The sequence below is a fragment of the Alternaria dauci genome, chromosome 3, assembly GCF_042100115.1.
Source record: "Alternaria dauci strain A2016 chromosome 3, whole genome shotgun sequence".
Taxonomy (NCBI): Eukaryota; Fungi; Ascomycota; class Dothideomycetes; order Pleosporales; family Pleosporaceae; genus Alternaria; species Alternaria dauci.
In genome coordinates, this window is record NC_091274.1 from 2,938,918 (window position 1) to 2,965,539 (window position 26,622).

The 26,622-nt window shown below is 51.1% G+C and overlaps 10 protein-coding genes across 10 annotated transcripts; 5 read left to right on the forward strand and 5 right to left on the reverse strand.

The window, feature by feature from the left end:
- The first annotated feature begins 220 nt into the window (after positions 1 to 220).
- On the forward strand, positions 221 to 2,462 carry ACET3X_004607 (uncharacterized protein). The gene is made up of 5 exons (XM_069450830.1): positions 221 to 383; positions 531 to 1,545; positions 1,600 to 2,010; positions 2,066 to 2,120; positions 2,175 to 2,462. Coding segments are annotated over exons 1-4 (1,488 nt in total). The 5' UTR covers positions 221 to 323; the 3' UTR covers positions 2,068 to 2,120; positions 2,175 to 2,462.
- A 5,773-nt stretch (positions 2,463 to 8,235) lies between these two features.
- ACET3X_004608 (uncharacterized protein) lies at positions 8,236 to 9,476 on the reverse strand (the record flags this gene model as incomplete). The annotated part of the gene is made up of 2 exons (XM_069450831.1): positions 8,236 to 9,125; positions 9,215 to 9,476. 2 exons carry the CDS (start codon positions 9,474 to 9,476, stop codon positions 8,236 to 8,238), a joined length of 1,152 nt encoding a protein of 383 aa, XP_069308586.1.
- Positions 9,477 to 9,730: 254 nt separating this feature from the next.
- On the forward strand, positions 9,731 to 10,210 carry ACET3X_004609 (mitochondrial 54S ribosomal protein mL43; the record flags this gene model as incomplete). The annotated part of the gene is made up of 2 exons (XM_069450832.1): positions 9,731 to 9,769; positions 9,833 to 10,210. 2 exons carry the CDS (start codon positions 9,731 to 9,733, stop codon positions 10,208 to 10,210), a joined length of 417 nt encoding a protein of 138 aa, XP_069308587.1.
- Positions 10,211 to 10,568: 358 nt separating this feature from the next.
- Positions 10,569 to 11,566, reverse strand: ACET3X_004610 (uncharacterized protein; the record flags this gene model as incomplete). The annotated part of the gene is made up of 5 exons (XM_069450834.1): positions 10,569 to 10,815; positions 10,870 to 11,260; positions 11,348 to 11,418; positions 11,478 to 11,490; positions 11,542 to 11,566. The coding sequence occupies 5 exons, from the start codon at positions 11,564 to 11,566 to the stop codon at positions 10,569 to 10,571; spliced, it is 747 nt and encodes a 248-aa protein (XP_069308588.1).
- Positions 11,567 to 15,780: 4,214 nt separating this feature from the next.
- ACET3X_004611 (uncharacterized protein) lies at positions 15,781 to 16,518 on the forward strand (the record flags this gene model as incomplete). The annotated part of the gene is made up of 1 exon (XM_069450835.1): positions 15,781 to 16,518. One exon carries the CDS (start codon positions 15,781 to 15,783, stop codon positions 16,516 to 16,518), a length of 738 nt encoding a protein of 245 aa, XP_069308589.1.
- Positions 16,519 to 16,733: 215 nt separating this feature from the next.
- On the reverse strand, positions 16,734 to 17,633 carry ACET3X_004612 (uncharacterized protein; the record flags this gene model as incomplete). The annotated part of the gene is made up of 2 exons (XM_069450836.1): positions 16,734 to 17,255; positions 17,448 to 17,633. The coding sequence occupies 2 exons, from the start codon at positions 17,631 to 17,633 to the stop codon at positions 16,734 to 16,736; spliced, it is 708 nt and encodes a 235-aa protein (XP_069308590.1).
- Positions 17,634 to 18,205: 572 nt separating this feature from the next.
- Positions 18,206 to 20,150, forward strand: ACET3X_004613 (uncharacterized protein; the record flags this gene model as incomplete). Its single annotated transcript, XM_069450837.1, has 2 exons — positions 18,206 to 19,612; positions 20,109 to 20,150. The coding sequence occupies 2 exons, from the start codon at positions 18,206 to 18,208 to the stop codon at positions 20,148 to 20,150; spliced, it is 1,449 nt and encodes a 482-aa protein (XP_069308591.1).
- An 807-nt stretch (positions 20,151 to 20,957) lies between these two features.
- ACET3X_004614 (uncharacterized protein) lies at positions 20,958 to 22,545 on the reverse strand. Its single transcript, XM_069450838.1, has one exon. The coding sequence runs from the start codon at positions 22,475 to 22,477 to the stop codon at positions 21,104 to 21,106; it is 1,374 nt and encodes a 457-aa protein (XP_069308592.1). The 5' UTR covers positions 22,478 to 22,545; the 3' UTR covers positions 20,958 to 21,103.
- Positions 22,546 to 23,279: 734 nt separating this feature from the next.
- ACET3X_004615 (uncharacterized protein) lies at positions 23,280 to 25,544 on the forward strand (the record flags this gene model as incomplete). The annotated part of the gene is made up of 8 exons (XM_069450839.1): positions 23,280 to 23,408; positions 23,462 to 23,722; positions 23,780 to 24,206; positions 24,259 to 24,488; positions 24,545 to 24,679; positions 24,972 to 25,082; positions 25,138 to 25,237; positions 25,288 to 25,544. 8 exons carry the CDS (start codon positions 23,280 to 23,282, stop codon positions 25,542 to 25,544), a joined length of 1,650 nt encoding a protein of 549 aa, XP_069308593.1.
- A 595-nt stretch (positions 25,545 to 26,139) lies between these two features.
- ACET3X_004616 (uncharacterized protein) lies at positions 26,140 to 26,587 on the reverse strand (the record flags this gene model as incomplete). The annotated part of the gene is made up of 2 exons (XM_069450840.1): positions 26,140 to 26,418; positions 26,498 to 26,587. 2 exons carry the CDS (start codon positions 26,585 to 26,587, stop codon positions 26,140 to 26,142), a joined length of 369 nt encoding a protein of 122 aa, XP_069308594.1.
- Between the last annotated feature and the right edge of the window lie 35 nt (positions 26,588 to 26,622).

Here is a 26,622-nt window from a genome sequence, read left to right on the forward strand (position 1 = left end):
TATCGCGTGATGTAGGTATTTGTCATTTGGGGGCTTACTCAGCCTCGCGTGCCTGGCGGAAACCTACTGGTTCCTTGTAGACAGACCCTGGACAATGCATCATCGCCGCCTCCTTGCATAGATTATCCCAGCCAATCGTACCATACGCCCGTCTTGGCGTGCGTTGAGGCTGCGTGAGGTTTAACCCAAGGATTGTTTTCCTTCCGCTTTCTCCTTGTCATGTATCCAAGTTGTCCTAACTCCATTCCATGACCCAGATACGTCCACAACGTCGCTCGCTGAGATGAAGGCTTTTCAAACACAGGTCCAGGCATTACGATACCATGGTATACAGGGGCAAGCCGTCAACGGCCTGCGCGGAATGCAGGAGACTACGCAGTCGGGTGAGTCTCCAATTCTTTGTTCCTGCCCCAGATTTACCGGCGAACGACAGCCAAGTGTACCGTATGCGTTCGTATGACCCGCTTGTCAGGATGCGACTCGCCTGCCTGTAACCTTACTAGTGGGGGCATGTTGCTGACCACTTCCAGTGTGACAAGAAGCTACCTGCATGTGGACAATGCACCAAGGCCGGCCGTGCTTGTTCGGGCTACCGTGCTACGGTAGACCTCATGTTCCTCGATGAAAGCACCCGCGTTGTTAGCCAGAACCAGGCCCACCTTCTACCGCAAGACACGGATCTAGATACGCCAAAAGGCCGATCCCGTCTGAAAGGGCAACTGGCGAAACGACCGGTGGCGCAGTACCCGCTCAAGCTGACTGAATTCATCATGTACCAGCCGCTCAATGACCTGGGCGTCAACTTCTTTATGACAAACTTCATCGTGGATGACCCGGCAATGTCGTTACTGGACTACCTACCCGGCTTCTATGCGAAAACGGCGGACTCGGCTCCTGCGCTGTCGCAAATCTGTGCGGCGGTGGGTTTGGTTGGTCTGGTCAACAAGTCTCATAATAGGGATATGCTCAGCGCCGCCACGCACAATTACGGTGCTGCGATCCGGGCTATCAACAAAGCGTTACGATATACAAAGACGGCGGTCAAGGACTGCACCGTTGCGTCGATTTACTTGGCCGCCATGTTCGAAGCGTTGGTCATTCCAAGGCGTGCAGGCATGGATAATGCGGGTATTCATCTTGCTGGCGCTGTTTCTGTTGCGCACATGGTCCTGAAGCAACAGGAGCAGACTGACGTTACCGTGAAGCTATGCAATACACTGATGAAGACTGTTATCATGAACTGTTGGATCCAGAATGTACCGCTGTCACCTAACTTTATTGATTTCAAGAGGCTGGTGGAGAAGAAGGCAGAGCGTGTCCTGGTAGATGACTCTTTTCTCGACGTTATAGTTAGTCTGCTACAGTTCAAGGAGGAGTATCAGAAAGCAAAAAAGGCTGATCCAACGGCCATTGTACAAAGAGCATTGGCGATCGACACGAATCTGGATGCGTATGCGCGCGACTTGGCACAGAAAGCTCCTCTGGGAACTGATCAGCTTCCGGACGCGGATGACATCGGATTGGCACATAAGGGCTACTTCCACTGTAAGTACATTCCGTGTTTATGTTTTTGTATCCCGCGAAACTAACACCAAAAAGTGCGTCCGCAGCACCTCCATGCTCATATATGGAACAGCGTCCAGACAACGCACATCCGCCTCCACCAGGCCATCCTCCGCCAATGCGACACCGAAGCATCCTCACTAGATCCGGAAACTCAACGCACATCCGCCAAGAAACTCATCGTTCCTAAAATCGTAGAATTACTTGCGCGTGTACCGCAACTAGCTGGTCATGTACAAGACATCCATGGAACATCCATACGTCCTACCTATGCCACGCCCACGAGTTCGCGGAGTACTTCGCCCGATCAAGAATTGTACGAACGCGGTATATGCACTTCTATATCGCAGTCCGCCGATCATGGATTGCATGATATACTGCATCAGCTCTATATCAACGGATCGGAGCCGTGTATACTCCGGTTCACAAAAGATTGGATTCAACAATGTATAAAATGGTCTAGAACAAAGCGCTAGTCACACAGTATCTGACGAGTTTACAGGACACGGTTTAGCCGACGAGACCAGACGCTTTTCGTCACGGAACGAAGCTCAAGCGTATGCTTTTTGCGAAAACCTATCCCTTTGCGGTACAAGCGCTGATCATACTAGGTATTCAGACTACTAGAGCGAGCTGCAATAGCAAGCTAGCTCCGTATCGGACGTGGTGGAGATGTAACGCGTAGGACACAGCTCAGCTAGAAGAGCACTTGGGTCTCAACATAATTGCTTCTCGCGTTATCGCCACAGCTGAGGAACTTGCTCTTAACCTGCGCTGCGCGCGTAGGAAGACTAGCAAGAATTATTATTAATAATTCCCCTACTATATTATAGTAATATAGAGCTATCCCCTACTATTCTCTTATAGTGTTAAGTAAATACTATTGTCTACAACTACCCCTTTACATAATTATACTATTATACTAACCTTGTCTATCGCACTTACTTATCCCTAAGAACTAACTCTTAGGTTATCTAAGGATAACCTTTATAACTATAAGGCTATCTTACTAAGGCTTCTACTTAGGCCTCTACTTATTATAATCTATACCTCTGTAACGCGTAGGACACAGCTCAGCTAGAAGAGCACTTGGGTCTCAACATAATTGCTTCTCGCGTTATCGCCACAGCTGAGGAACTTGCTCTTAACCTGCGCTGCGCGCGTAGGAAGACTAGCAAGAATTATTATCATTACTTTCCTAGTATACTATTAGAATACAGAGCTATCCCCCACTATTCTCTTGTAGTGTGAAGCAAATACTATTGCCTACAACTACCCCTCACATTAGGCCTCTACTTATTATAATCTATACCTACTAAGGCTATAATAGTAGCTTTATAGATACTAACTAATACCAGAGAACGTGTAGTAGTCTATAGAAACTATTATAGCTACTAGTAAGTCTTTTTAATACTTTTTATAATAGTAATTCTAAAAATTAATTTCTTACTATTCGTTGTGCTTTCCTCCCTGCTTGCCTCGCTAAGGTATTTATTTACTTCGGTTTAGTACATTACAAATTGCCTTGCATGTGTTAGCTTCACCGCGCCACATTACGCGCTGTGCAATGATGGTTGGGCTGTTTCGCCGCCTTGGGGGCTGTGCCTTGGGCTGCAATGGCAGAACCCGTGGTGAAGTGATCACTCGCATCCCCGAACAAATGCCAGGGTAATACCATTTTCTCCTCGTCATACACAACCAACATTACAGAATACATTACTACAACTCATTGCATTACTATCCGAGGGATTCATGAATGGAAAACCTGTGTGAATCGATATGAAACCGGACCAATATGCGCTTCACGAGGCAGCGAAGGCTGGAAAAGGCTATCTCATACACACCTTGTTGAGGGATGGGGTTGACCCGAATCAAAAAGACAAGGATGGACGTACTCCCTTGCACTATGCTGTCTTGTCGTCCAGGCCTAAGTCTACCGCAGTATATGCTGAGACCGAAGTGGACGATATTTCCGTTCGAATGTATCCCCTTCTTCAACCAGCTGTATCTCCCTCCCACACTGGCGCTTCGACTCTCAAGGAATCAAGAGGTGCCTCTTATCGGGAAAGACATATAAAGAGACCAAACAGCACGGCAACGTCTCGACCCACATCACAGTTTGGGCCCCCTAAAGCCACAGATTCCCCAATCAAAGACTATGATGAGTTGTTCCGAGATCAAGCTATTAAGGCAGTGGTACCCTCTCGAATGGAAACAGGTCTGCGCAGCAGTGGTCACTCAATCATCGGTCCAAAGACATACCACAAAGAAAATAAGGATAATACTCGTACTCGGCCGTCTGCGCAATCAGACTCGTCAAACTGTGTAGACTCACTGCTAGAAGATGGTACGGATATCAACCCCAATATCCAAGACAAGGACGGACGGACTCCTCTCTATCTAGCAGCATAGTCAAATTCGTTAAACTGTGTATACTCACTACTACGGAATAGCACGAATATTAACCCTAATATCTAAGACAAGGACGGACGAACTCCTCTCCATCTAGCAGCACAGTTAGGTTCGTCAAACTGTGTATACTTACTGTTACGAAATAGCACGAATATCAACCCCAATATCCAAGACAAGGACGGACGGACTCCTCTCTATCTAGCAGCATAGTCAAATTCGTTAAACTGTGTATACTCACTACTACGGAATAGCACGAATATTAACCCTAATATCTAAGACAAGGATAGACAGACTCCTCTCTATCTAGTAGTATAGTTAAATTCGTTAAACTATGTATACTTACTACTAGAAGATAGTACAGATATTAACCCTAATATCTAAGATAAGGACGGACAGACTCCTCTCTATCTAGTAGTATAGTTAAATTCGTTAAACTGTGTATACTTACTGTTACGAAATAGCACGAATGTCGACCCTAATATCCAAGACAAAGAGGGCCATACTCCTTTCCAGACCGTTGCATTTTCAGATTGGGAAGATTCACTTCTGCAATTTTTGGAAAATGGTGCAGATCCCTCAAATATCAAGAGGTGGTGGCAATTCCGACAAGATTCAAGTAGGAAGAAAGAAGTACCTAAATACTAGAAGCTGTGGGAGAATGCCGCGAATGGATTTGATTACGGAACTGTCGATGCGATAGTGAAAGACATTTTGATGGCTGAGGAACACCCAACTCTTGGTTCCATTGTGTGGGAATGGGAAGTACCGGTTGTCTTCAATTTGAGCAACCCTGCTAGAGTAGCCGGGGGTGAGGCCCAATGGCTAGATCCAACACAGCAGGTCATTCTCGTAAGCAACGAGACAAGCTCGGACTACATGAAGAAACCCACAAGATGGGTCCAAGCCACGACGATTGCTGGGTATCTTGCACAGCGTTGGGAAACCAAATGGTGCAGTTTCGTATTAGGGCTCTTGGACCTGGTACAGCTAGCCGACCTGAGCTCAGAAAACTCCGGTACGCTCTTCGATTTGAGGGGTTATCCTCTGCCGCTAAAATTCGTGTCGACTGCTAACAGGAGAACAGGATTCAGCGTCTGTGCTGTTAGTGCTGTCAATGCAAGAACAACGCCTCTGGTTTCGGTGACTTGTTACCAGTCTAGCATCTTGATCAACTTCAGCAAGAATGGTCTTGCGGATGTGGTTGATTTGATCCAGGCCTTAGATTGGATTTGTAAGGCAGTGCGCATGCCGAGGACCGAGAATACTCTTAGCTTATCGACAACTACCTGCCGTCTGGAACGCCGTACGATGGCCAAAGTGACTGAGGGTAACCTACCCGGTTCCTCCATAGGTCAAAAGTACTTTCTTCAGCCACGGATTGAACTCAAAATATCCCCTCTACCACACTCAGATCACAACTGCTGGCACCACCTATTCCAATCCTGTATCGTGGCGGACTCCGCATTACCCCGATATCGCGATTTCGGTAAGGGACTAGAGACCACTTTTGACCTCATGGTATCACTTGCGGCTGTCGAGTTCTACTTAGTCATTGGAGGCGGGGTGGTATTCATTGGATACCAGACTGTGTTATTCCCAACGGCAATTCAAGGTGACTGTGTGCAGTTTCATTCAATTACGAATGACAATGGCCAAATCAATCCATATATTCTCGATCTCGGAGAAAGAGTCTTGACGGCGGACCCTTTCCAGTTCAAAGGGATGCGATGCTTTCTAGGATGGTGCGAAGCCGCGCAAATAAACCTTGGAACCAAGCGATTACCCGCCACGGTCAAATACTCTGGTGGCCACAGTCATGGAGAGTCTCTCCAGTTGGACGGTTACTCTATACTAGCCCAAGTTGGAGCATCTGCTCCTCTATCGGCTGTCCTCGGTCTGCAGACCAATTTCAAGTATGCATCCCATCGTCGCCAATTTACGCCGCTCGGCAACTATTGCAAGCTACTTCAAGATACGTCCCGTGAACTAGCTATTATCTACGATGCTGCCCAACGTCGAAGTTGGTTAGTACCAAAGCTGAGCCTGCTTTTGCACATGAGCCATGCATATACTCTGGCCTGTGTTGGTGTACCGGATGACCGAGTTCCATATGTCGAACCGCATGGCGATGCCAACGAAGTCATAGAAGTATTGAAACCATTAGGTGACACACTCGTCTATGAAGGAGGGACAGATAGGTTCTTATTCCGGGAGCTGATGCTGGGACTCAACACCAATCTATTGAAAACTGTGGCCTCAATACGAAATAGCAGCGGCACAAGCCTCTACGGGTTCGAGTTCATAGATGTCGTCACGGAACCTGGCCGAGGAACGTGTATGAAGGAGCTGAAAATACTATCGCTAGGGAAAAACTGGCTGGAAATTGTGAACGTGGTGGATGCAGTGGTGGTGTGTTCAGAACTCGGTGAAGCTATCACTGCTGTGGAGGGGAATGGCCGGAAGAGTACCAGTTGTAACATGCTGCCAAAGGACCTTGACTACCTCGCTGCAACACTTCCGTGCTTGGCTCGGTTAGCTAAGCGCGAAGGGAGAGAGTTGAGCGCTGGGGGACAGCACGTTACAATTGCTGAGAACATGTTGTGGGAGTTGAGAGGTGACCCTTTCGGGGTATGTCCGCATGACAATACCAACGAAACATGCTGGAAGAGATCCGACCTAATTCAGCGGCTGGTCTCAAAGAGATATTCTCGATTCCCGTTGCCTGGCCGTGCGAAAAAACCCTCTGCTCTGAAACGAATTCCTGTATCTGGAGCTGTAGTTTTTGGAAAACAGAATTCCTAACCCAGGCCCAGATATGGGAGGACTTGGATGGGAAATTCTTCTACTGTCATAAGCAGTTGCACACTTCTACCGTCTTTGTCCAAACCCATTCCGGAATGAATAGCCGGAACGCACCGTATTTGCGATAACATTGAGGAGGTCACATATAGTGTAGTCCTGGAACGTAGGATAGATAACGTTCTGGTAGCAGAGAGACGGGTAGGCACGACGTGACAGTAATTAGCAACCTTTGTTCAATCTTGATTAGTTTGTAGAAGATCCAAAAGTCTCACTGCAGGATAAGCAATAGCCTAAGCACTAAGCTCTCCAATGAGTCAAGCAAACCTCCTTTATTGCTAGTCGGATAGTAGGTCTCTCCAGTGGTTATGTCAAACACAGCACTCTGAATAATTACCCAGGCAACATAAAAGCTGTCGTCGTCTTCCCTACACTTTTCAGCATGGTCGCTACAGATATATCGGTATTCAGTCAACCAGCCTGCGAATAGAAAGAACCGTCCAGGTTACGCAGACCTGCACTTGTCATAACATGTACAACCTAAATGTAAGAAGTTACTCCACTCCACACGCCCTCGATCCTATGAATAGGTAGTTGATGCGAATCCACATGTCGAACAATCCATTCCGTCAAAGCGGTGCGGTCTAGGAGGTACAAGGATCAAATCTGTCAAGTGTACCAGACTGAAGTCGGTGGCTTGGAGTGTTACAGATGTCGAGGATGGCGAGAGGCTCTCGCGATGACAAAAGTTCTTCACACAACACAACACATAAGTACAACCTGGCAACCCCCTTCAGAAAAAAAAAGAGTATACTCTTCATTCCTACCATAACCCACATGACGATAAGATAAGATCAACCAAGTTCGGAAGACAAAACATCCTTACCTGTTAACCCTACCTTTGCCAATCCATCTTTATGCACTACTCAAGACAAATCGTGCTTATAAACTTACATTATACCTACCCAGTAAGTCGCAAGCAACGACGAAAAGAAAATGAAATTCAGAAAGAAAAAGAGAAGCTAATAAAACATGCCGGAGCAGAAAAGAAAAAAAGTTCACCTTGCCCTACCCTACCCCCATACCGATGATAGACACTCCTCCATCCTGACAGCACCTACCAAACCTGTGTGCGAAACCCGAGTGCCGCAGACTGTGACTGTGAACCGACCGTGTGAGGTGTGTCTGCTGTACCTTTTGCCTAATCGATCGAGAGCCGGTGGAGAAAGATACTGACGACCTAGAGGTGACACATCTCAACTCTTACCCATCCATTCATCCATCCAGATGCGCATCGCCATGTCGTACGGCCGAACATCAACAACATCTTACCCTCAAAGGCGAGAGGAAAGGGTCAAGGTGAGGCGAAGAAAAAGGGAGGTAACCTTTTTGACAAACCCATGCACAAGTGGCAATGCGCCCAGCGAGTGGGCATGATGCCGCAGCCGACACGTCGTCAGCCTAGTATCTGCGGCGCTGTCGTGGATCGTCGTAGCTGTCGCCTTCGTAGCCGCGCTTCCTCGAGTCGTCTCGGCCGCCACCGTACCCGCCGCCACCACCGTCGCGGTCGCGATACCGATCTCTGCTGCCAAGCGGTTCGTTGTTAGCACCGCTGGACCCTCTGTCGAAACCGCCGCCTCCGCCGCCACGACGGTCATCGTATCGTCCACCGCCTCCACCCCGATCGCCTCCAAATCCACCGCCGCCTCGTGGGCCCCGGGGACCGGCTGGCGCGCCGTCGGGAGGACCGTAACCGTTTGACTGATAACCAATTCCCCCGCGACCACCACCAAAATCGCCACGTCCACCGCGGCCTCCGAATCCGCCTCGGAAACCACCCCTGTCACCACCAAAGCCACCACGGCCACCACCTCGTCCGCCAAAACCACCGCCGAAGCCACCGCCGCGGGCCCCGAAGCCACCAGGGCCGGCTGGGGGTCCTCCAAATTGGCTGCCACCTCCGCTTGGGCCGCGAGCAGACGGGCCCTTGGTGTAGCCTCGTCCACCGAGACCGCCACCAAAGCGACGAGGGCGCCATCCAGAGACTGTGCGACCGCGCTCGACATCGACGAGCACGCGGCGATCCTTGATCTTGATTCCGTCCGTCTCCTTGTACGCGGCCTTCATGTCCTTTTCGCGCTCAAACACGATGAAGGCGTAGCCGCGCTTCCGCTTCTTGGGCGGCGCGTCGGCGGGCTGCGTAATGTCTTCGACGATGCGGATGCGTTCGATGGGGCCGTAGCGACCGAATTCGCGCTCGAGGTCGTCCGAAGTGACGCCATAGGATAAGCGAGACACGAAGAGCGTCTTGAAAGCGTCGCCCTGGACTTTTGGGTCTTCAGCGGGTTTGTCTGTATGTAATGTTAGCACGTGATGCAGATGGTTTAAAATTGCCCGCGAGTGCGACGACAAGCGCGCGTGTGCGATGGTGATGTCGTACAATCCTTGACGCCTTCGGTAAGCAGACGCTCCTGTTTCTCCTTCTTTTCGAGCTTCTTGCGGTCGCGCTTCTGCAGCCAGCTGTCGGTGGGCACGTAACCGTCGTTGTCTTTGTATTCCCTCATCGCCTCGAGGTACTGGCCCACGCCGCTAATCTTGGGCGTGCAGCGCTTCTCAGGCGCGTGGTCGGCCGGCTCAACCCATCGCAGCGGCGGCCGCGGGGCGAACAGGTTCAGCAGCATCGGGGGCAACAGATGCGTCATGTTTGCTAGTCTTGTTCTGGAATGCGCTCCAGACTGCGATGTGGAATAGTTGGAATTACGGGGGGTGAAGTGAGAAGTTGATGTTTGGGGGTGAGGAGCTGCTGCTCGAGGAAGCTGCGACGCGGAGTTCGCACTAGCGCAAACCTAGGCTGCGACGGCCGCACGTGAGATCAACGCCGCCAAACTTTTGGGCGGAGACGACGTCGAGATTGGTGAGACCGCACCGCCGTCCATTACCTCCATTGTACGCCAACATGCCTCTTTCGGCTATCAAGACGGTCGCAAAGGCTCAGGTATGTTCTCGCCGACCCTCGCATCCCCGCATTCGCCACTCGCGGCGCTGATTACCACGCCAGAACGGCGTAGGAGCCTTTGTCCTCCCGTGCAAGTCCCTCACCTTCCACTACTGCAACTGGTGGGGCTCTTCCAGAGGCATGAACGCCTTCCTCAAAGCCTCCCTCCCCGCATTCGCAAAGCGCAACCCCCAGATTGAAATCTCCGTCAGCCCGCGGCCACGCAAACACCCTGTAATCATCGCACAGTACCTCAATGGCGCGCAGCGGTCAATATGTGTGAAGAACTTGCAGAATGAGGGCGTGAGGGAAAAGGCAGAGATGTTGAGGAACAGCACAGGGGAGAAGAACAGGAAACTGGATGGACGGCCGGTGAAGAGTTTGAATGAGAGCGTTAGGGGTATTTGGAGTCCGTTCCACGGCAGCAAGATCGAGATATGAGCACGGGGAGTGGATGGATGTGGATGATATACGCATTGGAGATCCAGCGATTGGCATAGCACCGGATTTGCGGGATGCTGAAGTGTGATGCTTCTATGGGATTAGTTCCAGGCGCTGCCATGATCCGGGCATGCTCAACGACATACGAGCGGTATGCTGGTTGGAATACACATGACGATTGTACAAAAATGTATCAAATAAGCTGAATTCACAGACATGCTCAAAACCAACACAACTGATCTTCATAACGTTCATTATGCTGACTCTACATGAATTCTAGCAAGTCCAACTTCTTCAAAAGATCACTGCCGAAGCACGCTCAAATCATCTATAGACGAGCGCCATCACTTCGCGGGATTCATGCCTGGTTAGCGTTGATAATGTCAACAAAAGCAGGCTTCAAGCTAGCACCACCGACGAGGAAACCGTCAATGTCGGGCTGCTTGGCAAGCTCGTTGCAGTTCTTCTCAGAGACACTGCCGCCGTACAGGATACGCGTCTTCTCGGCAGCCTCGGCTGAGACCTCCTTCTTGAGCCACTCGCGGAGGGCGGCGTGCACCTCCTGTGCTTGCTCGGTGGTTGCGACCTTGCCGGTACCGATGGCCCTGTTGTTCGTTAGCAACCTGTGGATTTGCTCGACGTGGAAAAGGTGCACGCACCAGATGGGCTCGTAAGCAACGACAATCTTGCTCCAGTCCTTGACCTTTTCCGCAACAGCCTTGAGCTGCTTGGTAACAACGTTGACCGTCTCGCCCGCCTCGCGCTGCTCCAGGCTCTCACCGCAGCACAGAATCACACCGAGGCCGTTGTCGGTGGCGGTCTTTGTCTTGCTGGCGATGAAGTCGTCGTTCTCCTGGAGAATCTGGCGGCGCTCAGAGTGTCCGAGGATGGCCCACGTGATGCCGCTGTCCTTGAGCTGCTCAGCCGAGATCTCGCCGGTGAAGGCGCCGTTGGGCTTGTCGAAGATGTTTTGCGCCGCGACTTCGAGACCCTTGCGGAGGTGCTCGCGTGTGAGGAGGAGGTAGAGGGCTGGGGGTGCGATGACGACCTCTGGTTTGGGGTTAGTGTTTTGTCCTCTGCTGGTGTGATGGGCTTTGCGCCTTCTCCGGTCACTGGAGATGGCTTCCGAGAACGTACCTGTGTTGGGGTCGAGCTTGGCCTTGTTCAGGTTGTCGACGATCTCGGTGATGCTCTTAATCGAGCCATTCCTTAGTTTCGTCAGCTTCTCTGCTTCATCGAGCGACTCACGGCTTGTGAAGTTACGAACATCTTAAAGTTACCTGATGGCCGTCAGTTCCGTCTCAATGCCGTCCCGAGCGTGAATTGCTTACCTCCGACGAAGAATTGGCGACCCATGTTTGCGGTAGTGTTGATGTTTTGGGATAAAAAGGTTGTATGTAGGGGTATCAAAAGTGTCTAGTTGGAATTGAAGCGTGGAAGTAAGATGAAGAAGCTGTTGTTGAGCAGCAGCAGCACTTCTTACAGCTTAGTGGGGTTACCGCGGGGCTAGTGACGTCGGATCGTTCTGAGCTGTTATAGCATCCGGCAAAACTCGGGCTTGGGTGAGCTGTCTATGGAACAATGGAGACTTGCTGAAATTTCTTCTTTCTATTGGCAACTATCGCGATCATGTATTGTCCATTGATCACAGCTTGCCGTCCGGGTGTCGGATAGATACGGAAGCCGGACGCGTTACTTGAGGACATTGATGACTCCCGAGGTCCTATCGTATTATCTAATTTCGTGTAGCAAAAGATGCGTTACAGCACACTCATTGTCACCTGCTTCGTGGTGTCGCAGGATGAAGCGATGATGAAAGAGCGGGGTCGCTAACGTGATCGTCCCGCATGCTATTGCTCCTTAGCTTTCAGCCTCATAGCCGGCCGACAACATTCACATGCAAGCTCCAGCTGGCCACCCGGAACGACACCTGCACCACGACCATGTCCGAAACTATCGTGATGTCCGATACCCAAGAAACTCCGATTGTCCACGGCATCTCGGTAACATCGCTGACGCAATGCGCTCACTGGCACTCCCCGCTCGACATCATCGCCATCAAGCACTTTTGCTGCCAAAAGTTCTACGCCTGCATCAGCTGTCATGACGCCTGCGAATCGCACCGATCTGGTTCGTGGCCTCTTACGCAAAGAGATGAGAGTGCAGTGGTTTGCGGGCGGTGCAAGCACGTTCTGACCATTGCCGAGTACATGGAGAGCGGAAGCAAATGTACGCAATGTGCAAGCGCATTCAACCCAGGGTGCAAGAATCATTGGGAGCTGTACTTTGATCTTCAAAAAGAGCTGTAACCTTGATTTGAAGGAATGATCATAGAAGAGTAGTAGCTGATGAGTAGGAGCTGAAGGGTGTGTGTATCGTGGTCATCGCAGTCCCGTGGTTGGAATGGATTTCGGGAACTGAAGGGCCACGATTTCGCAAATCGATCAGCATAACTTCAGCATTTCCATCAATATCCAGGCTTCTACGTCGACATATACTGGTAGTGGTATTCACCTACCACATGCATCAGACCTCTCGCAGCATACTCCGTGTCGGTATAGACAACCAGGTCCCCGTCCCTCTAGCTCAAGTATTCTTCAACAACACGAAAAGCCTCAATCATGTCTCTGATATGTTGCCGATTACCCTCCCAACCTGCATCCGACATTCAAAGCGCACTCAGAATGACATACAAGAGGTTTTCATCCACTTCTACCGTGGGATGCCGAAGCTACGCGTTGAGCGAATGTCACAACCACCGATCGTTCCATCTATGCGCACCTACGAGACGCTGAGGACAGGAAGACGTATTCTCCTTCATGCGGGCTTTTTGCGTGTAGATTAACGTAGAAAAGGGGACTGTATGTGCTTGCAATGCGGAAGAGAAGCAATCGCGCGCTGGATGCTGGAAGCGAACGCCTTGGACTCCCTCGGCATGCCGACCGGTGGTTTTAAAATGCTATTCGATGGTGACTCATACCTTGAGTTCGTAGGACAAGTCTTTAGCACTTTGTGCAATTGCTGACCCGTTTACCGGATTCTATAAAGCTTTCTTTCTCCTGGTGGATCCCTGACAACATCTATGTCCCATATACAATCATCTCCGTTCGAATTGGCCAGGTAGTATGCAGTTTCGTCTTTCACAGGTTCGAAAGCCCTGTGACAATCTTGGTACCTCTCCATTCGACCTCCCCAGCCCACAACTTCATACATGTCGCCTGACACGACACATTTTCGGAGAAGAAAGTTCGATGGGCCTGGCTCCAATGAGACAAATATATCACTACGCCTAGGACTTCCCATGCATCTCCATGTTACTGTGGCTTCAAGTTCACTGCTCCCTAACAAGAAGCGAACCAAGCCGCGCTTGAAAATGTGAAATTCGCGGTGCGTGTTGTCATGTTCTTGCGAATCCAACTTCGCTTCGATATCATCATCCATTTCGTTATCCACAGAGTATGTTTCGTCGTATCCATCGAAGTTGACGTGCTTAGATAGCCAAGTTAATGTACCCCATGCCCTCCCATATAGCACAAGAGGCGTTACTGATACTGACTGACCCAGCTTCGAAGAAGTAGTTACATGTTCCGATGGTATTGAAGCGCCAACTTCCCTCATAGGATTATTGATGACAAACTGTTCGACAAGTGCATCGCCCTTATTATTCCAGATTTCGGTTTGCACCTCACCTGAAATTGAGCATCTTGTTTCAACTTCCGGCCAATTGAAGACATGCGACCTATTTTGTTGTAAGGCGCACAATCTCAGTATACCGGTACTTTGAGTATCCCGTATGATGGACCTAGTAACGTCGCCGCATGTCTCCTCGTAACTCTTAAGATAACTAACAGGAAATGGTGCTTTTACATTATGCTTGAGGGTGGACATCATTCCTAAGACGGAAAAGATGTGGTCATGTTGCTTGGAAGCTTGGAAGCCTTTTCCTTGCTTCAACAAGTCTAGTAGCTTTAGTCTCCGGGAGGAATACAGTCCTTCGAGCGCCATCAGGTTTTGGGTAGCATCGTGGCCAAATCTGGAGTTCAGAGTTGTCAAGGTGCGCAGATTTCCAGTAAAGTGTTCCCAGGTTGTTGAGAAGTCAGGAGAGCAGACATCGAGCCTCTCGGCGGCGAACACTTCTTGGCGGACCCAGGTCCGTCTGAACCACGTATAGTCCAGGATCGACTTCCATAGCTGTTCCTTATGATTCGAGCAGGCCAGTATATCCACGTCGGGCCCGCAATCCTTGTTGCAGCGCCGGACAATGTTGTGAACCGGCTCTGATTCACCGAGCCATACAATCACGGTACTAGCCTTGGAGTAAATGTTCTTCATCCGAGGGATCTGAACAGCTTTCTCAACCAGGTCGTCCTGGTTGATGCAAAGGAAATCAATCCAAATATATCGTTCATCTTGTGGCCGTCGAAGGTACCTGAGTGCCGAAGCCAGATTGTCTCTCAAGAGAATCGTGACCCAATCGCAAATGCACTCGACAGAAGGCGGTGCAGTTCCCCAAGCGTACGAAAGCGCATCGTATGTGACTATCGTGTCGTGGTTGATGACAGCCCCAGTTTTCAGATCCACCAAATTAACGACAACGAGGTTGAGTTGCAGAATGGCTGACGGGTCTTCGCTTGGTTTGATGAGGACAAGGCGCGTTTGCCATTCATGGATCTTGGAATAATAACACATGGCCGCCGTCGGTGTGTGGTAGCTTTTCTTAGACCCTGAGAAGGTGGATCATGACGAGACGCGAGCGGCCGTAGATCGTTGATGGTGAGTAAACATGTGGAGGAGACGTAGGCAGCAGCGCCAGGCTGAGCGCTGTTGCCCCGCCTTAGCTTACGTCGAAAGTTCTGGATGTTATGTGGCTTGAACAGGCAGGGACTCCTGCGTCTCCTACAAGGCTGCTCGTAAGCGAGCTTTGAAGTACAACATTCCTCCCACCCCAAGAAGGCTACTATACGCTAATAGAGACATTTTGTCCTAGAGTATCACCGCTTAGTCTCGTTGTGTCGTAATATATGTAATTAATGTTAAGCTTAATTCTGCCTCTAACTTGAACCCCTCGAAAGAGATGGTGCGTTCCGCGGTTTCATCTCAACTCCGGACGACAGCGATGCCGACACAACCAACACCAGCACCAGCGACCAAAGCGCACGATTGGTAACCTCAGCGCTCGCTGCGTAATGTATAATAGCCTTTATGTTGCATTCGGCCCTTCTTCGCCATATTCCGACATGTGCTTTGTACAGCGATGGACCAACTTGTCGCCAATGGACCCAACATCCGGCGTTAGACCCATAGGCGGATCCATGCGACCCACCACCGTTGTTGCTCCAACGCATCATTAGCGGAGGCTTGACTACCATATAGCCTACAAGGCAATACAATCACTAAACAAAGCTTACATTCTTGTTAGCCGTTTGTCCGCCAGTCTATTACTACTCTCGTGCGATACAACACAAAAAGCAATGGAAACTCGACATCTACTTCTATACTCAACTCATCCAACTTCTTCTCTACAACCTCAACTCTTACAGAGTCTCGATCCCAAGTTTCATTAAAGCAACATGCCTTTTGGAAAGCGCCCCGTCACCAACGACCCCATCCCGCAACATGACCCTCCCTACAGCAACCAAGTCCCCGACTTCTCCGACGTCACCATCCTAACCATCCGCTACCGCACATCCTACGCCAGCATCAGCAACCTCATCCCCGACGTGCTCGAAGTCGACGAAGAGCCCCTAGTAACCGCGACACTCCTCGACTACGGCGTCGCCCCCGCCGGCCCCTTCAAAGAACTCATCCACACCGTCGAAGCCAAGTACCGCGGCAAAACCTACGAATTCTGTCTCTCCCTGATTCTCGACCTCGAAGCCGGTCTCCTGGCCGGCAGAGAACCAACCGGGTTTCCAAAACGACTAGGCCGCTTGTCCCTCAACCCAAGCACAACAGCGACAACGACAGGCCACGTCGAGCGCCCCGTTGGCCAGACGTTTGTGAATTTTAGCTTCGACGCAAAGACGAAGCAGAGCAAGCCTGCGAAGCTAGACAAGCCGTTTTTGAACTTGCGCGTTATCCCGTCGCCGGTTGCGGGCGCGGAGCCGTCGGTCAAGGATCTGGTGCCTGTGGATTTTGAATTGCGGCCGAAGGAGGCGTGGGACGGGGTGGGGAGGTTGTCGTTTCCGGAGAATGCTCCGCAGACGGAGCCGGTGAATAAGATGGATGTGTTGCGGTATGAAGGGGCGTCGTTGGCGTTTGGGACGGCGGCTGTGTTGCATCCTTCCAAGGAGGTTTTTACGTTGTGAGGGATGGAGAAGGAAAGATGTGGTGTGGAGTGAAAGAGAGTAGAAATGCGACATAAAAAGCAAGTTGCTATTTTTTGTGAACGTGAGGTCGTAACAACACTTCAAAGTGTGACAACTGAACGTAAGAGTCGTGACCAAAGCACATGAAATCCGTCCAGATATCCACACTCTTCATGACACATGTTCCATTTGCCATTACAATCATAACCTCCTACCTATTTTCCCAACGTCATAAACAGCCTATCTCCAATATCCCCCAGACCCGGCTTAATCATTCCCTTGCCATCAACCTCCTTGTCACACCCACCAACCCACACCTCAACGCCCTCCTCCCACTCGCCACACGCCTTCTGCAGCCCCTCCTCCGTCGCCAATATACTCACGACAATGATCCTCTTGACGCCCCAGTCCTTGAGCGTATCAATGGCCGCCTGTGCCGTTGCACCCGTGGCGATAATGGGGTCTACGATGATGGCGAGCTCTGGCTGCGGAGACGTTGAGCCCGCGGTGGTGGTGTGCGGGGTGTGGTAGGGCAGGTTGTTGTAGTATTCTACGGGCTGGAGGGTGGATTTCTCGCGGTAGAGACCGAGGTGGTGGATGGGGACGGGGGCGGGGAGGAGCGAGGAGAGGGCGGGGACCATGGAGAGGCCGGAGCGCAGGATGGGGACGAGGGATATGGAGGTGGGTGCGGGCGAGGTGGTGGTGGTGGTGTACTCGTAGCCGAGGGGGGATTTGTCCTGGGTGGGGGGTTAGTGGGAGGTGTGGTATAGCATTGATTGTATGGATGTTGTCCAGGGGATTAGTGTTATTATGGGGATTAGTGTTGTTATGGTGATATGGAATCTTCTTATGGGATATGTGTTACGGAATACCACCCCACTTGGGGATGTGATGTGATGTGACGGGATGAATGAGAAACAAGGACGTACTGTGCCTGCGGGTTGTGCCTTTAGGCCCGCAGCCAGGGCTTCGTAGCCGATCATGAGAGCGAGTTCATGCACGAGCGTTTGCGCATCTTTGGACCCTGTGCTCGCCGACCGTAGCTGTGAGAGCTTCGCCTGGAGACATGGGTGTGTGGAGACGTGAGCGTTCTTGGGGAGGTTGATGCCAGACATGTTGACTCTGAATTAGCAAGAAAACGTAAATAATAACGTTGAAACGGATTTGGTATTCTAAAATATATAGTCGTGGTCAGGTTGCTTTACTTGTCCGTTCGAGAAGGTGCATGAGACAAGCGCGTAGTCACGCCTACGCTCCCCACATGCCGGCGATAACAGATGGCACGGCGTCGGGCAGCTCCGTGACCTGAAACCTTGTCACGCTCTCGGCTACGGCATGACACCTGACCAGGGTCCGATGCGCCAATCGGAGAAAATGGCTTTCTCTTCCATTCGTCGCGTGGCTTTGCATAAGCAAACGTTGCTGGAGATTTGACTTTTTCTTATTTGGCGCACGAGGACGGAGGGAGAGGGAGGCCAGGCAAGATGCGTTGATATACGTGTACAATCCCCTTCCTCGGCACTGCCACGTCCTTGTCGTCATCACAAAAGTAAGCATGGCGCATTACTTCAAGTTGCACGCGGCGTCGAGCTGAAGTACTTCGGCCTTATACATAAGAGGTTGTCAAGCTCGGTACCGCGCGTCATAGCACTTCCAATCTGCAGGCACACGGGACGGAATGCCAGCTATGGCCAACTCTGCAACTGTCTCCGTCGACCACCAAGACATACCGTCGAGACGCGAGTCGCATTACAACAACCAGCGCTCGTCGCTGCGTTCGTCGACCCTCTCGGAAGAGTCGGTGCATCGCCTGCGACCACGCTCCCCAACACACACCGACCTACGCTACCTGTACGACTTCAACCTCGACCTGGAAAAAGTTACCTCGGAGCGTGCGGATAGCGAAGGCGAACCCGATTCTCCCTCCTCGACTGCCTCGCCCGCGCCCAATGTGCCGTATACCTCGCGCCAGCGCAATCGGCCAGACCGACACTCTACAAAGCACACCTCGCTCAGCACTCTCTCCTCACCACCTGGAGGCGGACAAGCAAAGTCCGGTGAAGACGTGCTCGCCCCAGAATCCTGGCTGCACCTCTACAATCAAAACGCGCAGTCGCCCAATCTCCCACAGCCCTTGCACACACCCAGGACGCGGGGGCAGAGCAGACATTCAGATCCAGAGTACGCGAGTGGCCCTGCGTCTCAAACACGGCTGCAGCCGCCATCGCGAAGACCCTCTTTCCCGTTCGGGCGAGCAGCAACAGGGTCCCAGTTGGACATTACCGCCTTGCCCAGTATGTCGCCTGTCCAAGAGCATGGTAAGCACAGCCATGCTCGAAACTACGACCCTCACGCAGAGTACTACCTCCGCTCCAAGCGCACCCCCAGCGCGCAAAAAGCATCGAGACTAGCTACAGAAGTCTACGTCGTCTCGTACCTAATCTTCTTCTCGATATGGGGCACGCTCGCTCGCGTAGGTCTGCAGGCCCTGACGTTCTACCCTGGCGCCCCAGTCGTCTTCTCAGAACTATGGGCCAATGTCGCAGGGACCTTCATCATGGGCTTCCTATCCGAAGACCGCCGTCTCTTCGCTGCGGAATGGGGTCAGCACGAGCACTGCGATAGCCATAGCAGCACGCAAGGCGAAAAACTACCAGAGCCATCCGACCACCCCGCCGACCCCAAGCACGACAAGGCGCGGCATGGCAAAGTCAAAAAAACAATACCATTGTACATTGGCCTTGCAACAGGCTTCTGCGGCTCTTTTACCAGTTTCTCATCCTTTATCCGCGACGTCTTCCTCTCGCTGTCAAACGACCTCAAGACTCCAGTCAACCATCCTTATCCCGCAAACACAGTTATCCCGTCCGCAACTACGACTGTACCGCGGAACGCGGGATACAGCGTCATGGCCATTCTCGCCACCATCATCATCACAATCGCGACGTGCTACTGCGCGCTGCACATGGGCGCGCATCTTGCGCTCGCGCTGGACCGTGTCACGCCTAGCCTGCCGTTTCGTTTCACGCGAAGGGTCCTGGATCCGGTGTGCGTGGTGCTGGGGTGGGGCGTGTGGTTCGGTGCTATTATCATGGTGTGTTTACCGCCGCACGTTGCGTGGCGGTCGCAAGCACTGTTCGCTGTTGTATTTTCGCCCGCGGGGAGTTTGGTACGGTATTATGTTTCTTTGGTGCTGAATCCTGTGAATTTGGCGTTTCCGCTCGGCACGTTTACGGTTAATATCTTCGGGACGGCGGTGCTGGGTATGGCGTATGATCTTCAGCATGTTGAGCTGGCTAGTACGGGGCGCGTGGGGGGCAGTGTGGTGGGGTGTGCTGTGCTGCAGGGGGTTATGGATGGGTTTTGTGGGTGTCTTACGACGGTGTCGACGTGGATTGTGGAGATTGACGCTTTGAAGAGGAGGGCGGCTTATCTGTATGGGGCTGCGAGTGTGGGCGCGGGTCTGGGGTTGTTGGTGATTATCATGGGGAGTGTGAGGTGGACGGTGGGCTGGCAGGAGATACTTTGTGTGACGTAACGGGGTGTGAGGCAATGCTTATGCACAGGAAGGGGAGGGCTCGCATTTCCAGGTCTGTTTGGCGTGGTACGATATGGATGGTCTGCAAGAATGATGTTTGGATTTCAATGGCATATGATACATGATACGACACCGGAGGATGGCATTTTTTGGCAACTATGTTTACAGCGACGTCTAGCAACGATATACCCAAGATAGAACGAACTTTACAAATACGCTAAGCATCATGCTTGTCTACTGCCTCGTCTTCGCCTTTCTCCTCCGTAGGCGATTTGAGAACTGTACCTTCTCTGTCCACCACTCGACCTACGTACTGACTCCCGCCAAAACTATGCATCCTCAATGCTTCGTCGAAGCGCACACGTAGGGCGCGCTGCTGGCCAAGGTTCTGGTTGTTCCCTTGACTTGTCTCTCGCAGATCCAATGGAACTTCGGCGGTAGTGTCGCTATCAGGAATGGCAATGCGCAAACTCGGAATCAGACGTCGAGTATCTGTATTCTGGAAAGCCGCAGATCGATCTTCGGCTGTACAGTCCCCATCTACATTCTGCTCCTGTGCTGCTACCCTATGCGCGCCGATCGCCCAGTCACCTTCATCTTCTTCCTCCTCTTCGTGTCTAGTTTGTATGCGTCTTCGGCGGTGCGCACGGACAGCTATTGGAGGTCTGACTATTTGTCGCTGCAGCTGTCGTTGTGAAAGTAGCAGGAGAACGATTGTCGTTATGAGTGCTGACGCTAGTGTTATTTCGATCATGGTTGGTAGCTTGATATTTTTGAAGGAGAAAGCAGAGAGTCAAGGATGTGAGGAGCATAGAGCAGGAGGCATGAGTCGAAGAAATGGAAGAACCTAAGGAAACATCCGGGGTGGCGATGCGTTTGTGTTGTCAATTTCCAAACAACCATCTACACACGCCTCTCATACACATGAAGCAGAATTTGCTGTCCATGCTATTCATACCGCGTGAAGATATGTGAACCACACAGCACTATCACTTATCTTCCAGATAACTGCGCCTCATCCCCCGCCGTAAACTTCCACACAGCTATTCAATTGACTTCCTCCTCCATCTTAGCCTTTCTCCACCTCCCCACCCCATCACTCTTCCACCTATCCCTCGCCTTCATCAAATGTGTATCGACAACCTCCGCCACCTCAACAGCCAACTGCTTCGAATAGCAATCCTTGCTCACAATCTCATTCAATGCCGGCCCTACCTCCTCAGTTCGATCAAAGAACAGATCCATATTAGCAAGCACATCGTAGCTTGACCTCCACTCGAACCAGATATCACTCGCCTGAGCTCTGCGTCGCTTACTGCCATTGCTGAGAAGGTCATTCTCAGGACCGGGCGCAAGCTGAAAAGTGACTTTCTTGATGGACGGGATCGCATGGACAGCGCGCATGATGGACATTACAGTAGAAGCGAGGGGGAAGACAGCAGTGAAGCTAAACGAAGTCAGATTCTTGCAAAACCTTGTGTCAATGGCCAAGCGGTTGAGGACGAGAGCGAGAATCTTAGGCGCGGTCTTAACGTGGTACTCATATGTGCTGTATACGGTGATTGAAGAGCCTTCGTTGTAGCTCAAGTGGTTCCAGGCTCGGCGATAGATGAGCGGAGCGTCATTTAATCGATATTCTTGTTCATTGTTGTCGACGGGTAGTTGGTCTCCGAGAAGCTCAATGTAGTGCATCTTCATCTCAAAAGCCCACATGTCGTTGGTACCCACATGCGAATCCAACAACGTAGCTGTGGCCTTGGGTGGCGCAGCGACGACGACACGCGCCGGCTCCAAAAGATTAAACACCTGATCCCAGATATTGGTGACTTCGCGCGCCAACGGTCCCTGAGCGGTAGATACATGTCGCAAGTCGTACTCCTTGTCCGTGTGCAGCACCACGCTCTTGATGTGAAGTTTCAGCTTGTTTTCTGTAACGAACCGCGAAAAGGTCCCGAAATCCTTGGAAAGATGCGGCAACCACACTATCCATGGCGTCGTCTTCAGGACCTCGTCGCCCTCCTGGATCCGACATAATTGGATAAAGGCATCATCCATAGCTGGTGTATATGCGCCTCCAGTTGTCGCTTTGGACTTGCTGCGCAACTTTGTGTACAGCATGAATTCGTGGTTGCTCAGATTAGAGAGCTGTAATTGCATGCTGTCGACGAGGCGGGCGTCCATGGGGACCCATTGTGGTTCCTTGTCTAGCGCTATGCGTGTGAAGCGGAACAGAATGGGAAGAACGACTTTTCTCCAGCGCCACGAGACAAGGGAGAGAGACTTGAGCGGCTGGATTTCTGTTTCATTATCCGAATATGCGAGGTGTGCGTTTGGCTCGTGGTTGAATTTGGTGATTGATGGTGGCTGAGAGTCGAGGTGCGAGGCAATTTGGGCCAGGAGCTCGTTTGGAAGGGCCTGCATGGCGACTGAGATGGACGCGTTTAAGAAATGATGCAGTGCAATCGCTGTATTAATGTCTTGACTTTAGTCGTATCTGCGTAGTTGAAAGGATACCATTGAGGTTATGTCGGAGGAATGGTGCGGTCCGGAGTTGTGGATCTCTGCATACGTCATCCCGTCTATTAGCAGCAGCAGCTATACTGCTTCGCTAATTCTGGAAGGCACTTTGTAAGACACGTTTCTTCACACTCTCATCTCTGTTATCTGGGTATCTTATCGGAACAGTCGCTACTGCATTCGTATTGACTCGGTAAAGATGGAGGTGCCCCGCTCCCGAAGTCCGCAGCGCCCTGCAGGTAGCACCCGAAACGTAGCAGAACTGTACCTGGATGCGCATGAAAGCATCTTTGGGACGCAGTCAAATGCACTGAGTCATTCTTGGCCCGCAGCTGATTTGTTCAAATGCCACCCACTGTGTCGTGTGCAGGTGTGACTGGTTCTGCCATCAGGCCCAGTTCAGCCGTATGCACCACTTCGACAAGGCTGCATATTGGGCGACTAACAAATCACGCTCATTGGTTTCTGTTCAACCCAGCAGGGGGATGTTGAGCAGACGCCAATCCGAATCGCTTGTATATATAGCCTCGACCTCAGCTCGCTATAACTGGACAGTGGCTCATACCATCCACACCTACGTTGTCTTCGATGATCAGTGTTGCTGCACCTCAGTGCCGAAAGATCATTCATTTCATACGCGATGAGTGGCACTGATATATTCGAGACAGATCCAACCATCGAAGAATTCTTGGCAAGGGCTCACACCATGCAAGCAGGAGATAACGCCAACGTCGAAGTTAGCTGGCAAAACATTGCCATGTCCACAGAGATCCCTCATGTAAAAGAGGGAATTCGATGGATCCATGTTCCTGTAAATAATCTAGGCTGGGTGAACGTACGGACAACCAACGACCTAGTTCTAGCATACCAATATTGACGTACGTCCAGCATTGTTTCGCGAAATGCGGATACGAAATGCACTCAGATATCACGACCATGAAGATGCGTCCGATTGCTTCGCGCCAAGCTAAGGCTGATCAGCCTACGCGGCTACTTTGGCCTGAACACGCGAAACATCTAGACCCTTCTTGCACGCTGGGCAGCTACGCTCGCAACACTTCTCGCGGTGAGTCGTCCCTTGCTGGCGCTTCTAGCTCAAAAAAGGCTTCATCGCAGAGCGAACTTCGGGTCCCTCCTCTAACGGTCTATGTAAGCATCAGGCGATGTGCAAAAGATGATAAACATACCGCTAATGACGAGCAATAGCTTCCCTACATGAGCTGGATGCTGTATCGCCAATATGAAACCCTTGCGAAGGCCCTGGAGAAGGCGAGATCGAATCGAGAGGCAGTAACAAGAGGGCCCGAGGCCGGGTCCAGTAAGGCAAGAATTCAACCTGTTCCACTAGCGTCTGCTCCAGAGTTTCAGGCTTCAGGGCGCGTGGATGGAATGTCTTCCTGGCCCTCACCAAAGACTTTTCATAATGTCCATAATCCGACCTTTCCGACATATCCGAGCCGAACTCTAGACCAGTTTTACTATCCAGCTTTGAACGACACAAGCTTCCGGGATAAAGACCAAACCATTTCGAAATGGAGCGGGACTCCTCTCGAACAGGATGGTAGAGACAAGGCTGCTTCTGATAGTCTTATGATCATGGTGGATCAATTTTGGTGTTGGATTGTTGATGAAAGTCCGTCATTCATCCTATCAGTCATGTTTTTGACTGCTGACCAACATGTCAGAAACAATAATTACAAGCTTCCCTAGCGGATTATACTGTCAGGGTCCTACATATGTTGTGGACCCTTACTGGGGCATCACAAAGAGCTTGACTCTTGATCCGCAGCCACTGAGAAATGTTGGAGATATGTATTCATTGCTGATCAAGGAAGTGACGGGCTACATGTTCAGTGAGGTCAACAGAAACTCGGTAGACATGGTTGAGATCTACAGACTGGTTAATGGCAAGAAGGTGAACATGGCTGGACATGTCTTGTGTAAGACAGTGCATACTGACAGACTCCACAGGCTGCCAGTCAAACGACTAACTTTCAGGAGTTCCAACAGGGTTATGCCAGCGGCAGATCTGATGACTCCATCTTGAACGATCGCCGAGACATGAAGCTTGTTCTTGAGGTCGCGGATATCATTGAAGAACTCAAGGTACGTGCTATGACTGCGATGAGCGTGAGACTTTGACTGATCACGGAATGCCGTTTTTTAGATGATTCGATATCTCTTGGAAACTCAAAGAGAGGTCACAAATTCTTCTATTGACGCTTTGGAAAATCTTCCACAGACCGGCCCTGGACAGCCACGAATCTTGGTCTCAGTAACGTCCACAATCTATGATGTGCTTCGTCAGATCGACAACATGATCACTGATGCGGAGCATACTCGCAAGATGGTAATTTCATGGAGAATGAAGCCAGACGGCTCAGACTAACTTGTACAGTCGCTTGATCTCTTGAACCTCAAGTCTAACGCAGCAAGTCTCGCGGAAGCTCAAGCAGCGACTACTCAAGGACGTGCTGTGATGTTGTTTACAATCATCACTGTAATTTTCGTGAGTCTAACCGCTGCAACTATATTCGTGACATGCAACTTACTCTATGAAACAGCTGCCTTTGTCATTCTTCACCTCGTACTTTGGCCAGAACGTCAAAGAGTTCACTGGTGACGAGAAAAATCCCTCCAGTTGGCATTTATGGCGCATTGCAAGTATGCAGTCTGGAAACTGATAGCGAGTCAGCACTAACGACTTACTACAGTGCCTATCACCGTCGTCGTTGTAGTAGCAGCTTTACTCGTCGCCCTTTATATCACGCAGCCCAATAGTCCATTGTGGCTGTGGAAAGCTTCGGCCGGAACAAAAGCTCCTGCTACAGCAGAAATCGGACCTACAAGGACAAGGCAAGTCAAGTGGTGGAACAGAAATCCATTCACTTTGCTACGGCATTTAGGGGTTCGGAAACGCAGAACGAACAACCAAGACGTACAACTGAACAACACTCAACCTGCAGTCTGAGATGAACTTGCAGCACTTGTGCCGGATTCAGGGAGCATGAAACAATGCGAACGGACGAGACACAAGACAGTACACACCTCTACCTAGTACATCCAATCCAATCTTTCCCGAGCTCTTCTACACACAACCTTTCAGAAGGCCGCTCTAACAACCCCCTCCAACCACGCAACCCCCGCAACAACCCCATCCACAATCCTCACCTGCCCTCCCCTCTCTTCGCCCAACTCCTCCACACACGCCTCCCTCACCATCCTATCCATGCCCGCCATACCCGCACAGCCCAAACAAATCGCGCCCACGCCGCCCTTGTTCAACAACCTCTTCACCGCCTCCTTCATGCGTCTGCGTACCTCTTCGGCCGGCGCATCGTGCAGATCCGTAGCATTGAGTCCTGTCGTTTCCACGCCCGCAAACCGCTTCCCTGCATCTGCGCCGGTGCCGAGGAAGGCGATTGTGGCGTCTGTTAGGATATCTTCCCAGACTTTTCCTGTGCTGACGATACCTGGGGGTTTAGGGTAAGATTTTATCATGATCCCATATACCGCAGTTTTATATTCCAACGTGCAGGAAGAATAAAGATGAATAAGAGAAATATTCACGTACCAAATTTCTCTTCTGGATGCACAAGCTGCAGACTCGCCGCCACGCTCGCTTCAAAAATACCAGTAACTGGTTTCCTCGCCGTCTTAACACCCGGTTCTTCTTTCAACAGCGGCACAAGCGGGTGCTGGCTGTAACACGCGACCAAAAAGCCATCGTGCTTGTCAATCTCGTTGCGCAACGCAGGAAGACAGTGTTGCACGCTTTCTCTTGCGTCGTCTTCGTTGTTGATGCTCTTGGGGCCCGAGGGGGCGGTGAAGTACGTGTACGCGGTCTAGTACCTCTTTATTAGTTTTTGTTTTTTCTTTTCAAATCTCACTTGCGCTGTTGTGTTGGTTGGGGGGTGAATTGACATCTTTGTATCCGAGCATTTCGACAAGTGGTTTCAGCCCGTTTGTCATGTTCTCCGTCGAGTTTGGGTTGATGATGAGTAGGGACCGCATTTTGGCGTAGCGAGTGGTGACTTTGGTGCCGTGTC

Coding starts and splice junctions, on each gene's coding strand:
- ACET3X_004607 (XM_069450830.1), top strand. CDS start 324: ATGGTATACAGGGGCAAGCCGTCAACGGCCTGCGCGGAATGCAGGAGA. Junction 384..530: donor GCAGGAGACTACGCAGTCGG/GTGAGTCTCCAA, acceptor GACCACTTCCAG/TGTGACAAGAAGCTACCTGC. Junction 1,546..1,599: donor ACATAAGGGCTACTTCCACT/GTAAGTACATTC, acceptor AACACCAAAAAG/TGCGTCCGCAGCACCTCCAT.
- ACET3X_004614 (XM_069450838.1), bottom strand. CDS start 22,477: ATGCAGGCCCTTCCAAACGAGCTCCTGGCCCAAATTGCCTCGCACCTC.